Genomic DNA, 13,887 nt, shown 5'->3' on the forward strand with positions numbered 1-13,887 from the left:
ATGTATGTTAGACTATACATATTATGTACCAGAATTCCTATTACCAGGTCCTACATTTATATATATTGAAGTCTGTGAAAAACTGTCTGAAAATTAAATCGTGACTAGTTGTGAAAAATTAACATCGAAGGCAAGAAGGTTTTCGTTTTGCAATCCGTGACATGCTATGAATACCTCAAAGAAAGAGACACTGTACTCATCTCTGTCTGTCTCGTAAGAACGCAGACTTTGTTGAACTTCCATGTTAATTTTTCGCAACTAGATATGATTCAATTTTCGAACGATTTTCCCTAGCAAGTGTCCAGATCTATTTATATGATCGTGATTCATGATACATATACATATCAGTGATATATACATATATACACATGTATGTATATGTAGTGGGTGCTCTTGTTTATTCTTGTAAACAAAATTGATAAATAAATCAATAATTTGGTTTAATTTGCAAATGATAAATAATTAAACTATGAAAAGACATAATTCTAAGAGACAATTAAATGTATTTTTATAATTGATAATGGTTATAAGTATTCGTTGAGGTTAATGATGTAAATATCGATTTATAGTTTAAAATTTCGTAAAAATATATATTGATAAATCAAGTACGTATATTTTATAATTATTTATTGTATTACATGACGTATTTTTTAATATATATGTAAATTTTTTGTCATTATTAAAATTAAATTAGTTATTTAAATATTGTTAAAATACTCTATAATAATATGTTCTATTTTATAGTCGAGGATGTGTCCCGCACTTTTAGAAAACGAAGAACGATGTTTTGGAGGGATGACATTTTTTGCCCAAAGTCATCCAGTTGAAGTTTGTGGTAGTAATGGTTTACCTCTTACACCAAATTCAATAACCATATATGGAAAATCTCAATTTTTAAAGACTATTCACCATCCAAATTTATCTACATATCTTGATATAATTAGAAGTAAACATGGTAAATCTTATTATATTTAAAAATTAGAAATTTAAAAACATTTCATATAATTATCTAATTAAAATTATTTTTTGTAGAACGGGTAGTAGTAGTTGCAGAATATAATGGAGATACATTAAATAAAAAAGAAAATTTAAACATTGATGATATTGTGAAAATAGCATTTCAATGCCTGTTGGGTTTACAGCATATGAATAATTTAGGCTTAGTACACAGACATTTAAATCCTGAAAATATATTAGTCAATAAAAGTGGAAATGTACAGTTATATAATTTTGGTTTATATTATATGACAGATAGTGGAAAAAATGTATCTTTTCCTATTGGGTATGTCTTATAATAAAATATTTAGTTTAATAAAATTTAATTGCAATTGAATATTTAGTAAAAATAAGAAATATTTATTTAAATGCATAATACAATTTTTTATTAGTTATCCAAAGTATACAGCTCCTGAAGTATTTCTGAGTTCTGGTGTCAGTAGCTCAAAAGTAGATTCTTGGTCTTTAGGTATGATTATTGCAGAATTATTATTGGGAAAGTCAATATGGCCAGGTGTAAAATTATCTCAATGTTTGCGGAAAGTTCTTAGTCTAATACACTGTGAAACTTCTGTTTTTGAACGTCTTGCAAGAGAAACTAATTGTTACAATATTTATAAGGTATAATTTATTTGACTCTTAAATCCTGGGTCACACTCTATATTTCTTTGTATTTATTATTGTTCTAGGATTTACCTGATAAAGTAAAGGATTTTGTAGATTGTTGTTTACAAATTCACCCCTTAGAGCGCAAGGTACCAGAAGAGTTACTGAAGTTACCTATATTTGAAGAATTTTTGTTACAAAATGAGAAAGAAAAAGAAAAAAATTTATATAAGAATGTTATTGTTAGAAAAATGGATGAATTATATTATTTATGGCAATTGGCAGGAGGCGATATTACTGTGGAGTTAAAGAAACAGGGATTTATCCGGTCAAGACCACCTATTTTATCAATTCCAAAGTAATAGAAGTTTCATAAATATCATGTTCTGTGGAAAAAAGCACAATTTATTTTAATTTTCTTTTTAGTTTAGTGATACTTTTAGGTCAAATGTTTGGCAGAAGAGACACAGCAGGATTACTTGATTTACGTGTGGTTAAAGTTCCTCTTGATACACTACATCAACGTTTGTCTCATATTCCATATATAGCTAATTATCCATGGTTAACAAATCAGTAGGTATAATAAAGATAAATGTAAATTTCACATTTTTCTTCAATATTATATAAATCATCTCATACATGCTTTATAGAATGCGCGTTCAATCGCAAGAGGATTTGATAGATGCTGCTTCCCAGTTACCTTTAATTATAAGAGAAAGAGATACAGAATATCAATTTTATAGGATTGTTTTATATGATAGATTACTACAGGTGATTATATTATTTTGAATATTTGATATATAATAAACTGTTACAGGTAATTACTTTATTTGGAATATCTTTGAAGTTTAAAATTATTTACTATGAATTCATTAATAAAAAATATCACTAATAAATTATTACAAAAATAGAATCTTTTCATAGAACACTTAAAATATTTACTTATGTATATTGATAATTTAGGTTTATCCAATTACACGGGAAGCAATAATCGAAGAAGCACACAAAGATATACCTCCACCTGTTAGGGGAGCTGTATGGGCAGCATTGCTTGGTATTACTGGTGATATTCAAAAACGTTATGATATGATCGATAAAGAAACACCTACGCACACAGATCGACAAGTAATTCATCATTAAGTCACATTACATTATTTATCTTTATGTTTTAATTTATTAACAATATCTTAGATAGAGGTAGACATACCAAGATGTCATCAGTATAGTGAATTATTGTCATCTGGTGCTGGTCACGAAAGATTACAAAGATTGCTCAAAGCATGGGTTCGAAATAATCCTCATTATGTTTATTGGCAAGGATTAGATTCGTTAACAGCTCCATTTCTATATCTTAATTTTAATAACGAAGGTAATAAATTAAGTAAATTATATAAAGTTTACTATATTAATATTTATTAATATAAATTATATAAAGTTAATTATATTAAAGTTTACATATATGTAAACTTTATTAATATTTTTATTTTAGCTAGAGCATTCGAATGTCTGTCTGCATTTATACCAAAATATCTTCACAAATTTTTTCTGAAAGATAATTCTGCTATTATACAAGAATATTTAGGAAAATTTTCACAAATTATAGCTTTCCACGATCCACAATTAGCTAATCATCTTAGATCAATCAACTTTGTATTAGAATTGTTTGCAATTCCATGGTTTTTAACAATGTTTTCACGTAAGCCATTTATTATTAATCTTTGGATTATGTAAAATTGTTCACATCATAAATTTTCCTCTTTTGAAATTGTTGATTATTACATATTCTTGAACTTTCTTATTTTAGATGTGTTTCCACTTCACAAAATACTTCATTTATGGGATAAACTTCTATTAGGAGACTCATCATTTCCACTTTTAGTTGGACTAGCAATATTAAAACAATTACGAGATTCTCTTTTAACTTCAGGTTTCAATGAATGTATCCTCTTATTTTCTGATCTTCCTGAAATCGACATCGAATTATGCGTTAAAGATTCTATGATGATGTACCAAAATACACCACCTAGTATTACTTATAGAAAACATCAGTTTAATCAACCAAAAGTATAAATATAAACTCTATATATTCTTCAAGATAATTTATTAAATACAAATTTAAAAAAATATGTTATGTTTTAGGATATAAATTGGTTAGAACCAGAACCAGGTACTGAAAAAATGCCAAGAATTTCTGTTGATGATTTTTTAGATTTATTAAACAATAGCCCTGAAAGATTAATAACTGTAGATGTGCGCAATAACATACAGTGAGTAATTTATCTGTAAAGGAAATATTACATTATTCTAAATCATTTCTATATATATGGTAATCATTTATTTTATATAGATTTGAAAGAGGTGCTGTAGTAGGCAGTATTAATATTCCATTTACAAGCGTACAGCTTTCCTTAACTCATATTGAAACTCTTGGACCACATGCAAAACCACTTGTAGAAAATAAAAATAGCGTTGTTGTAATTATTGGGCCTCATGATCAAAATAATGCCTTGGTTAGTATTATAATATAAAATTTAATTTTTCAGCATTGAAATAAAAATGTTTTATAGTTTGCAGATTTTTTGGTAAAATGTGGAGTTGTGGGTGTATGTTCTTTACAAGGAGGAATTTCTATCTTACGGGCAAAATCTCCAAATGTTATAGTAGCATTACGATAAAAGTAATGTATAAATGCTGCACTTTTTAATGTAATAAATTACAACACCACATTTTCATATTTGAGGATCATATAATTTGTATATATATGTATATATATATAATTTTAAATTACTCATAAATTGTAATATTTTATTTAACTATATTATATGTAGAATATTATGAAGCAATTGTAAAATATTATATCTTTCTAACATTGAGATTATAAACGATAATAGTACATATAAAATATGTATTATATTAATTAAAGAATTAAATTTTTGTTATACTATATACAGTATACTATATCTTCATTTGCTTTAGATGGTTACTATAGAAACACAGTCAAAACATTTTAGTATAAAGGTTTCATTTACATTTTCGAGTTACTCTAATTGTCTAAATATGATTGTATAGATAGAATTCATTCATTTTGCAAATATGGAAGGTGATATTTCTCCAAATCTCCAAAAGTGGATAAAAAGGTGCTTGAAAAAAGAATTTGAAGCAAATATACAAAAATCATTGAGAGAAGACGTGGATAATATTAATATTGCTCAAAAGATTATACGTTCAAAAGAAATGTTCATTTTAGTGAATTCTATAAGAGCTACAATCGTTGAACAATCTACTTCGAGATCTACATCAACTCTACTCTTTGATTCGCAACCACAGTCATCCTCCTCTTGCATCAGTGATCAAACAAGTGAAGATTGGAATTCTCCATTAAATAACGATGAATGCTATAACGTTATTCTTGATAAAATTAATCAAAATAAACCTGCTCATGTAAGATTAGCTGGTTACGAAATTTTATTAAAAAGTGAACTATCAAATTTAAATAATAATCCCATATGGGATTCGCTTCAAAAATCTTTATTAGATGGTCTTATAGATGAAAGTAGATCTATTTTTGAAGCTAGTTTACAGGTACACGCTAAATTGCTCTCTTGTTTACAATCGTATGATGTATATACCAATTTATTGAATGGTTTTAATGCTCAATACCACTCGCAAAAGACATTTGAAATTTTACCTACATTAATTTCTGGAATTAATTTTAAATTCTTTTTCCATGAAAGAATATTTCGTATCATACATCTAATACTTCGTTATCACGAAGAAAAGTTAAAAAGTGCAAGAAATCCTGATAAAACTATAGAACAAATGATAGAAGAATTTATAATATTTTTGAGTACACATGAATTTGGAACTGCAACACAGACAAAAACATTAAATATACTGAATATTATTTCTGTATTAGAACCACGTGCTGACTGGAGTAGAAAATGGATTGTTAGTCTTGCTACTAGAAAAATATTTCTAACTGCTATAGGAAAATCACCAAATTTATTACAACAAATAATGCATTATGTACAAAGAGGACTGGAAGAGCCTCCTCATTCTATAGCAGCTTCTATTTACGATGATCCAATGGAAGTTATTATTAATGGAAGTACAGTGGAAACAGTAACTTATCTTCATTGTTTATGTTTTGTATCCCAACTCTGTGTTTATAAAGCAGGCCGTGAACTTCTAAAGGAAAATACATTTGACATTCCATTTTCAGTTTCTGGATTTTTAACTGCTTCTCTGAGAGCTTTAAATAAATTATCCATAGAAACATTAAGCAGTGTATATGATGTTTCTTGTTATGCTCTACAATTTGTTTTAGACCAACCAACTATATTATATGATTATGAATTTTATCATATTGCACTATGTCATTTATCATCTTTTTCTGAAAATAACATTAATATATGGCCACATACATTAAATATTATTCTATGTATGTTAGACACAGCAGATGGTTCTACATTTCTTATCTCAGAATGCAAAGAACATACAGTAAATTTTGAAAGTAACATATCTAAATGTCCAGCTATGTTTATTATAATAATAGCATCAAATATGTTACGGCAACCTTTATCCATAATGAATGTAGAATATCTTGTTAAATTATTTGAAGTAATACAGAAGTTATTTAATGTATTTGATGCATATGAAATAATACAGTATAAAGTAGAAAAAGAATTTTATCCTGCTGTATCATATTTTTATAAGAAATTAGATAAATCTTATTTTGAGAATGAAAATAAAGCTCAACAGATAAATAGGTAATTTAAATATATATGGCATCTGTTTTTATTAGTTAAATATAGTATTAAGAAAGTAAAATTTTATTTATAGTGCGATTAATACATTATTACTTAAGATGGTATCTATACCATATGGATTGAAAAGTCTTGTTCAAGAATCATCAGTATTTCAAGAACTAATTGAAGGATCTACTGCACCTTTAAGAATGTCATGGACATCAATTGAAGTAGTTAACTTTGTATCATCTGCTGCCTTTTTTCATTTGGGGTATAATGTAATTGCTAATCTTGCACCCCATGTTCTATCTACCTTACTCTCAGAAACATGTAAAATACTAGAAGATCCACACTATTTTCATGACCCATGGGATCATGAAAATATTCAGAAATTTTTACATATACTAAAAATTTTTTCTCTTAATTTTAAGTGTAAGAATAATGATAAAAATTTTTCATTATGTCATACTAATTTAATTTTAATTTATTTATATGAATTATTTATCTTTTATTTCATAGGTTTCTGTGCATTTATGTCAAATATAAAAGAATCATACAATAATGAAGAGCACAATTATCCACTTAATTTATCAGAATTATTTAATGATTCAATAAATCCTGAATCAAATTATCACTATTTAGGGCTTCTATCATTAAATATTGTGATTTGGAATTTGAATATTTGTTTATATCTATTAGAATTACTGAATTTTCAGGTAATACATCTACATGCTATAAGACTTCATCTCTTCTTTTTTATATTTTTATAATATAAATCTTTCCAGAATATCTTGTTAGGATTTCAAAATTTTAATACAGAAGTAATAAGTGAAGAACTGAATGCAAAATACATTGATGATTATACTTTAATACAACATAAAATTATATCTAAAACATATTTTGTTAAAAGTAAAGATGAAGAAGAAGTTTCAGAACCAGAAGAATATAATCTACCAAAGTTACTTCCATTGGAATTAATCAAAGAAAATTCATTCTCAGAAACCGAATATGGCACAGAATTAGAAAGTTTGCTTCGAGAAAATAGATCTGGATTATTAGATAATAATTGGGTCCAACAAATTAGAGAAGCGTATATAGCATCGCAAGATCCAATAAAAGTAAATACAGATTTTTTGCTTTTATTGGGTTCAATTTGTTAAGTTTATCTTGTTATATTTTTATAAGATAAATTTTTTATTTACTAGAATACAGTATTAATTCAACTAGTGGATCAGATGCAGAAAGCAATTCCTACTTCAGAATGGGGAGAAATCTTTCAATGGAAAGAAAACATATCATCAAATATAGATTGTTGGTTTTCAGAAGAAATACACGGAATTGATTTAGTTCTGTATTATGCAGAACAAAATGATGTTTTGAAAAATACAGTTGAAATGAAAGAAAAATTACAAGAATTTATAAATGCGTGTTATGCATTTATACAATATGAAAGACCAGCAAAATTTGATGGATTTGATTGGTTTTTATCAACAGTATTCATCATTTGTAAAGGAGACGTTGACAGGTACACACAAAATTACCAGTGGAAATTAAATTTTTGCATAATATAATTTTATATAAAAGCACAAACATTTTATAATTATTAAATAATTGTTTTATTTTCTACTATTGTACTTCATACACATATACCTCAGTTGACCGCGAATATACCCCTGGTAGCAATTTCTAAATGCTGCAGTATCTTAATAAATAGATCAAAAACTTTCTGAAGAAAGTAATATTGAAATTGCTACTACTTTTTTGAGAAAAGATTATGGGGTAACTCTAGCTAGTCAATGTATCATCATTGGTAGGTCTCAGGTTGAAAACTTGGTCATCATTGCAATGATAATGCACATAAGACAACTATTTCACATCATTGACCTATATTATATTATGATATAATAGCATATGATAATTACAGATGTAAAACATTTATTACTCAATTAATTCAATTCCCAGTAACTCCATTTTTATGGTGTAATTTGGGAAAAGTTGTGGATAAAAATATTAAAGAAGAATGTGCCACACAATATACATTTATGCAAATTTTAGAAAGCATTGTTAGTAATGAACTTCCACATATCAAATTTGCACTTAAGGTATATATTGAAAAATAAATTTCATTCTTATTTGCCTTCCATCACAGATTATTATGTATTAATTTATATTTCAATGCAGAATGCTTCTGGAGTGGATTGGTCTTTAATATGTAATTTAATGGTATCACAATGTTTTTGGGGTATACTTCCATTGCCCCAAATTATGCATTTTTTCGCAATTTGTGTTTTGTTTTCGCCTGATTATATAATATATTATTGTGTATCACTTTTATATCATTGTCAATTTTCAATAATGGAAAGCACAACGAATGGAAAACTGTGGCCAGAACATATGGTATGTATCATAACACATATTAAATATAATGCCTACATATTGTATAATTTATCTACGTTATTTATATAGGTTTTGGATGATTATCAATGTCACAATTATATCAAATTTATGGATTCATTAGACAAAAGATATGGGAACAAAATTCTACCAAAATTTTCGGTTAAAGGATTTAATTAAAAAGAATAAAATATAAAAATAGCAAAAAATTTCATTTTTTACTGAATATTCATTATATTAATAAAACAAGATAATTATATACATATATACAGGGTGGTTGGTAACTGGTAGTACAAGCGGAAAGGGGGTGATTCTACGCGAAAAAAGAAGTCGAAAATATAGAATAAAAAAATCTTTTTTTTTTTAATTTTTCCATCGAGACAACGATCTACAGTGAGATCCGTTATAAGGAGACGTGATAAAGTGCACGCGTACCGAGCGAAAATTCAAAGTCGATTTTCTCGAAAACAAAACCTCAAACGAAAAATTTTTATTCTATATTTTCGACTTCTTTTTTCTCGTAGAATCACCCCCTTTCTGCTTGTACCACCAGTCACCAACCACACTGTATATATATATATATATATATATTAAATAATAAAACCAGCTTTAAATATGTCAACACAAAATGACTTTTAAAACTTATTTTAAAGTAAATTTATATGTATGTATGAATGTTTACACATATATAACTATTGTTGGTATGATATAATATTAAACTCTGCTCAACTAACAAAACATTTTCATTTATTTTCTAGTAAAATTCACATTTTGTAGCTAGTTTAATAAACATATCTCATTGTCTATAAGAATGTCTCCACTTATTTTTATGGAAAATACTTTGTACGTAGTATGTGCAATATTTATACAAATCGTATTTTATAAACTCAGGAATAAAATCAGTTGTAGGCTTTTTTTTATTTGTAAAATGTTTTAGAACTGATAGATAAATAACCTTATGTACAATAATGACACGATATAGTCATATAGGTTTTGTGTTAGTGGAATCAGTCATCATGAATAGTGAACAGTTTTGCTACTTCATTTAAATCATCATATTTTGTGCCTCTTGCAAGCACCTGTAACAGATACATATATAAAAGAAATATATCTTTTAATATATATTTTATAAAAACTGAACTTTCTTCTGTTCTACACATTTCATGAACGCACCTGTCTAGCAATAGACATCCGATTAAAGATGTTCCAAAGAACTATGCCAACCACAATATCATCACGTAAATAAAAAACGACTCCTTTTCCAAAATCATCATATTTTTTAGGTTCCTCCAGTGAGATTTTTGAATTATCGGAACATTTTGATTTATCTGTTTCTTCTAAGCTTGATTGTATTTGTGTTGATTCCAATTTCTGTGGTTCAAAAGTACATAATATATAAATAAAGTTAATTATGATTGTATTATTAGTATACTATTCATTACCTTCGTATCTGAAGATTGTGTGATTTCATTTGAACTATTAACAGATGTTATCGAAGCGTCTGACTTCGTTGTTTTTACAAAAACTCCTACAGTTGGCAGTGATGAATCCACAATACCAATTGCTTCATATCCAACCTCTGGTCCTAAGTCGGACCAAAACATTGATTGATGTAGATATGGTTTTCCTAGTTAACACAGAAATACAGATTTTATCATTTTTCATTTTATCTTAATTTTTATATTAATAATTAACATAGCATATATTGAGAAAATCTTAACTTACTTGCACCAGTCATATTTTCTCCTGCCAATCTTCCTGAGATTACAGCATGATCATGATGTTCTACTCTTCTTCTACCAAGTCTAATGTCATAAAAGCAAGCTGCATCTCCAGCAACCCAAAGATTACTCCTTGCTTCTAATTCCGCATTAACAAGAAAACCGCCTATTTCAGGATCTGTTTCTAAATGTGAAGCTTTTGCCAAATCAGTATTTGGTTCAACACCTACTGCTACAATCACTTGATCGGCATCAATCTTTCCATGTAAACAAAAAAAAGAAAAAAAAAGAATGATCACTCACTTATCAACAAACTATCACTTTCATTATTATTTTTATTTTTGTGTAGATATTTAAATAAAACGTACAACACGATTATCCGAAAGGATAAGTGATAATTGTCCACCTTTATAAGAATAATCTTCTACTTCAGAATTAGCAATACAATTAACACCTTCTAACATTGCTTTCTTTGTTGCCCATTCGCTTAAGTATTGTGGTAATACTTGATCCATTATAAATTTCTCTTTATATACTTGATATACTTTTCTATTCTCAGGTACTAAATAATAATAAAATTAATTATTATTTTATGTTAATAATTAATTAAACAATGGTATTAATAATAAAAGATGTAATAAAAACCTACAATTACGAGCTAATGAGCAGGCAAGTTCCGAACCAAGAAATCCTCCACCAATTATAACTATATTTTTATACTTAGGATCATGCACAGCATCTTCTAAATCAAGAAAATCTTCTTTTGTTCTGAAGGTTACGATTTTATCCTTAAGTTCATCTTGCATTGATTCAAAAACTGGTAGATTTTTAGGTGATGCACCTATAAATATATTATAATGAAAATTGTATGTAAATTTTAAATATAAATTAATTATACTTACCAGTTGCAATAAGACACTTGTCATATTTTATTTCATAACCATCATCAAGCATCACAGTTTTGTTTGGAACATCAATTTTTGTGACTTTCCAGCCTGTGGCTACAGCCACACCACCTTTTTCAGATTGACTCAAATTAGTAATATCTGAATAAAATTCTGGTGGTTCATAAAATATGCTGTAAACATAATATATAATAAACTACTAACTATATAAAAACATAATGAATTTCTATTTGAATAAATGATCATTCGATTATTACCTTCTTTGAGCACCATTCCATTGCTTAAAAAGTAATTGCGCACTTATTTTTCTATCTCTATTATACCAAAGTTCTTTGGATAATGGAGGTCTCATATATGGCAAATCTTCTTCTTCTGTTATTACTAAAACCTAAGGAAAATACTGGTTATGTTATTAGATCCTAGTTCAGTAAATGAAGAAACAAAATTATTACAAAGCACCTTAGCTCTAGGATCTCTAGATTTAATAGACCTAAATGCAGAAAATGCAGCTGTTCCACCTCCTATTAAAAGATAAGGTATTTCTGAAGGGAATGAACTAGAAGTAGGTGGAGATTTAGTTTTTTCAAGTGATCTTCTAAGTCTCCTTCCATTCTTTTTTCCTAATTATGTGACATAAACATAAATTAATCATGAACATCTACATTTAAAAAAATATTTTATAAGTACAAGCTCTTATTCAACTTACTCTTACTTACATCCTTTTGAGAATCTGTTTTTTTCATAGTAAACCAATTTGAAGAAGATATCTACATGTTTCAATGAAAATATTAAAAAGAAAGAAAAAACAAAAAATTTATAATATTATAATCTGTTATAATCAAAAGCACAAATAAGACATGATATACAAAGCAATCTCTAGTATCATACCGCATATATTGTAACTCCTGCTATGAACAAGGTTGCTAATATTTTCCAATATGGCGATGAAGGCTTCTTGTCATTTGGTTTCTTCGAATCATCTGGTTTTCCGCAAATTTCATAACAAGATGGTGGACAAGATGCATTAGGATGAGACTCACATATAGGAACAATCCTGTTTTGTTTGGAATAACTACTTTCAGGTACACATTCTTCTGGTTTTATGGTGGTCCCTGGAGGTTTAAATGCTTTATCATTTGTATTGCTACTATACCATAAATTATGAACACTAAATATTCCTAAAATCAGAAAAATATAATAATAGTTAATTTAAGAATAATTCTCATTAAACATTAATTTAGAAATTGTTTAAATATAAATAAAATTAGTAATTATTTTACTGCAAGAAAAATAAGCATTATGAAATAATCGTAATTGAATAATATGCTCTACACAACTTTTAGGCTTCATTTAGTAAAAGGATTTTTTTCATCAATAACATCATATGAAACAAATACATTGAAAAAATGTATACATTGTCTGGCTTTGAGGTTATATCGCATGGTGTACTTTCAGATAAATAAACCGGATAAAAATTTAACAGAATATTAATTGAAAGATAGTATCATCTGAATGTGTATATACAATTATAAGATTTTACTGTCAATGTTTGTAATTAGAATGTCAAATAAAAGATTTAACTTAATATTTAATTGGAAAATACTAACAAGTTCAGTAGCAGAAGAAAAATTGATATAAATTAAAAACTACGTTTTTGAAAATTAAGTATATCAGTACTTACCAACATATTTTGAAGGTCGACAATAGTGATTGGCATATGAATGTCTCGTAAGTTTTGGCAATCGTCCTATAACTCTACCGTAGCTTAACATTTTTGACGGGCCAATTTTGGCCTTACGCAATATGGAGGAAGCGCGTGTGGCCGGTTCTATTATCCATACGCACGACTGGAAGTCGCTCTATAGTTTTCCCTTTATACTTGAATGGCACAGGACACTCCATTACCAAATTTCTTTGGGAAACAACTTGCCGTATTTACGATACATCGATTTTGAAACAATTCCAGAGAAATTTGTTATACAGCGGGAATAAGATTTGTAAATATGTTAAAATATTTATTACAATTTTAATTTATTAACGAATGACAGCCGCGCATACTCCATATAGATAATCGCGCAACTTCATGCTAATACAAATGAAGCATACAGAACGTACATATGTACCTATCACTTAATTTTATCATCTGAAATATATATTTCCATTGTAACACAAAATTTGAAAAAATGTTTCTTACAGAAATTACATAGTTTTATAGGAAGCAATGAATAGCAAAAATAGTTTTATTGTGTGTTACAGAAAGTTAACGAGATAAAAAGACCAACTTTGTATTTTTATCGAATGTTACATTTTGTTTGTTTGTAAGTTATAGCCATTTTGAAGCCAAATTCAACGATCTATAACACTCAGAATGCCACTAAGTATAATACTGATATGTCAGCGAAAATCGTATAAGCAAAGTTTTCTGCGTAAGTAATAAGTATAATGTGGTGTTAATTTTCAACTCCTTACAATTTTTCATTTGTTTTTCAACATTCCAGCGGCATTTAAATAGAATTT

General features: G+C 27.5%; 3 protein-coding genes across 6 annotated transcripts; 2 read left to right on the forward strand and 1 right to left on the reverse strand.

Moving 5' to 3' along the window:
* Positions 1-40: 40 nt before the first annotated feature.
* LOC100744093 (TBC domain-containing protein kinase-like protein) lies at positions 41-4,492 on the forward strand. Of its 4 annotated transcripts, XM_003490296.4 has the most exons (15): positions 41-213; positions 295-605; positions 745-955; positions 1,033-1,282; positions 1,389-1,617; positions 1,686-1,960; positions 2,029-2,175; positions 2,253-2,373; positions 2,566-2,727; positions 2,794-2,971; positions 3,092-3,298; positions 3,407-3,666; positions 3,742-3,869; positions 3,950-4,112; positions 4,170-4,492. In XM_003490296.4, the coding sequence occupies exons 3-15, from the start codon at positions 751-753 to the stop codon at positions 4,275-4,277; spliced, it is 2,433 nt and encodes an 810-aa protein (XP_003490344.1). In that variant the 5' UTR covers positions 41-213; positions 295-605; positions 745-750; the 3' UTR covers positions 4,278-4,492. The 4 variants fall into 4 exon arrangements, with proteins under 4 accessions (XP_003490344.1, XP_033177216.1, XP_033177217.1 ...); XM_033321325.1 differs by lacking the exon at positions 41-213 and having other exon boundaries at positions 253-605; XM_033321326.1 differs by lacking the exon at positions 41-213 and having other exon boundaries at positions 253-605; positions 4,177-4,323.
* A 110-nt stretch (positions 4,493-4,602) lies between these two features.
* Positions 4,603-8,957, forward strand: LOC100744209 (protein broad-minded-like). Its single transcript, XM_024368278.2, has 8 exons — positions 4,603-6,371; positions 6,445-6,782; positions 6,870-7,066; positions 7,136-7,468; positions 7,556-7,875; positions 8,275-8,452; positions 8,532-8,747; positions 8,817-8,957. Exons 1-8 carry the CDS (start codon positions 4,696-4,698, stop codon positions 8,922-8,924), a joined length of 3,366 nt encoding a protein of 1,121 aa, XP_024224046.1. The 5' UTR covers positions 4,603-4,695; the 3' UTR covers positions 8,925-8,957.
* Positions 8,958-9,469: 512 nt separating this feature from the next.
* Positions 9,470-13,463, reverse strand: LOC100744448 (apoptosis-inducing factor 1, mitochondrial). The gene is made up of 12 exons (XM_003490299.4): positions 13,052-13,463; positions 12,259-12,548; positions 12,077-12,137; positions 11,830-11,990; positions 11,628-11,758; positions 11,368-11,543; positions 11,115-11,306; positions 10,834-11,027; positions 10,470-10,722; positions 10,187-10,371; positions 9,918-10,115; positions 9,470-9,823 (listed from the first exon to the last, which is right to left on the reverse strand). The coding sequence occupies exons 1-12, from the start codon at positions 13,140-13,142 to the stop codon at positions 9,752-9,754; spliced, it is 2,004 nt and encodes a 667-aa protein (XP_003490347.1). The 5' UTR covers positions 13,143-13,463; the 3' UTR covers positions 9,470-9,751.
* Between the last annotated feature and the right edge of the window lie 424 nt (positions 13,464-13,887).

This window comes from Bombus impatiens, unplaced genomic scaffold (genome assembly GCF_000188095.3).
Source record: "Bombus impatiens unplaced genomic scaffold, BIMP_2.2 scf_0418, whole genome shotgun sequence".
Taxonomy (NCBI): domain Eukaryota; kingdom Metazoa; phylum Arthropoda; class Insecta; order Hymenoptera; family Apidae; genus Bombus; species Bombus impatiens.

Coding starts and splice junctions, on each gene's coding strand:
- LOC100744209 (XM_024368278.2), top strand. CDS start 4,696: ATGGAAGGTGATATTTCTCCAAATCTCCAAAAGTGGATAAAAAGGTGC. Junction 7,469..7,555: donor CATCGCAAGATCCAATAAAA/GTAAATACAGAT, acceptor TTTATTTACTAG/AATACAGTATTAATTCAACT. Junction 8,453..8,531: donor ATATCAAATTTGCACTTAAG/GTATATATTGAA, acceptor ATTTCAATGCAG/AATGCTTCTGGAGTGGATTG.
- LOC100744093 (XM_003490296.4), top strand. CDS start 751: ATGTGTCCCGCACTTTTAGAAAACGAAGAACGATGTTTTGGAGGGATG. Junction 1,961..2,028: donor CCTATTTTATCAATTCCAAA/GTAATAGAAGTT, acceptor TTTTCTTTTTAG/TTTAGTGATACTTTTAGGTC. Junction 2,176..2,252: donor TATCCATGGTTAACAAATCA/GTAGGTATAATA, acceptor CATGCTTTATAG/AATGCGCGTTCAATCGCAAG.
- LOC100744448 (XM_003490299.4), bottom strand. CDS start 13,142: ATGTTAAGCTACGGTAGAGTTATAGGACGATTGCCAAAACTTACGAGA. Junction 11,544..11,627: donor TGGAATGGTGCTCAAAGAAG/GTAATAATCGAA, acceptor TTATGTTTACAG/CATATTTTATGAACCACCAG. Junction 10,116..10,186: donor CACAATCTTCAGATACGAAG/GTAATGAATAGT, acceptor TTTGAACCACAG/AAATTGGAATCAACACAAAT.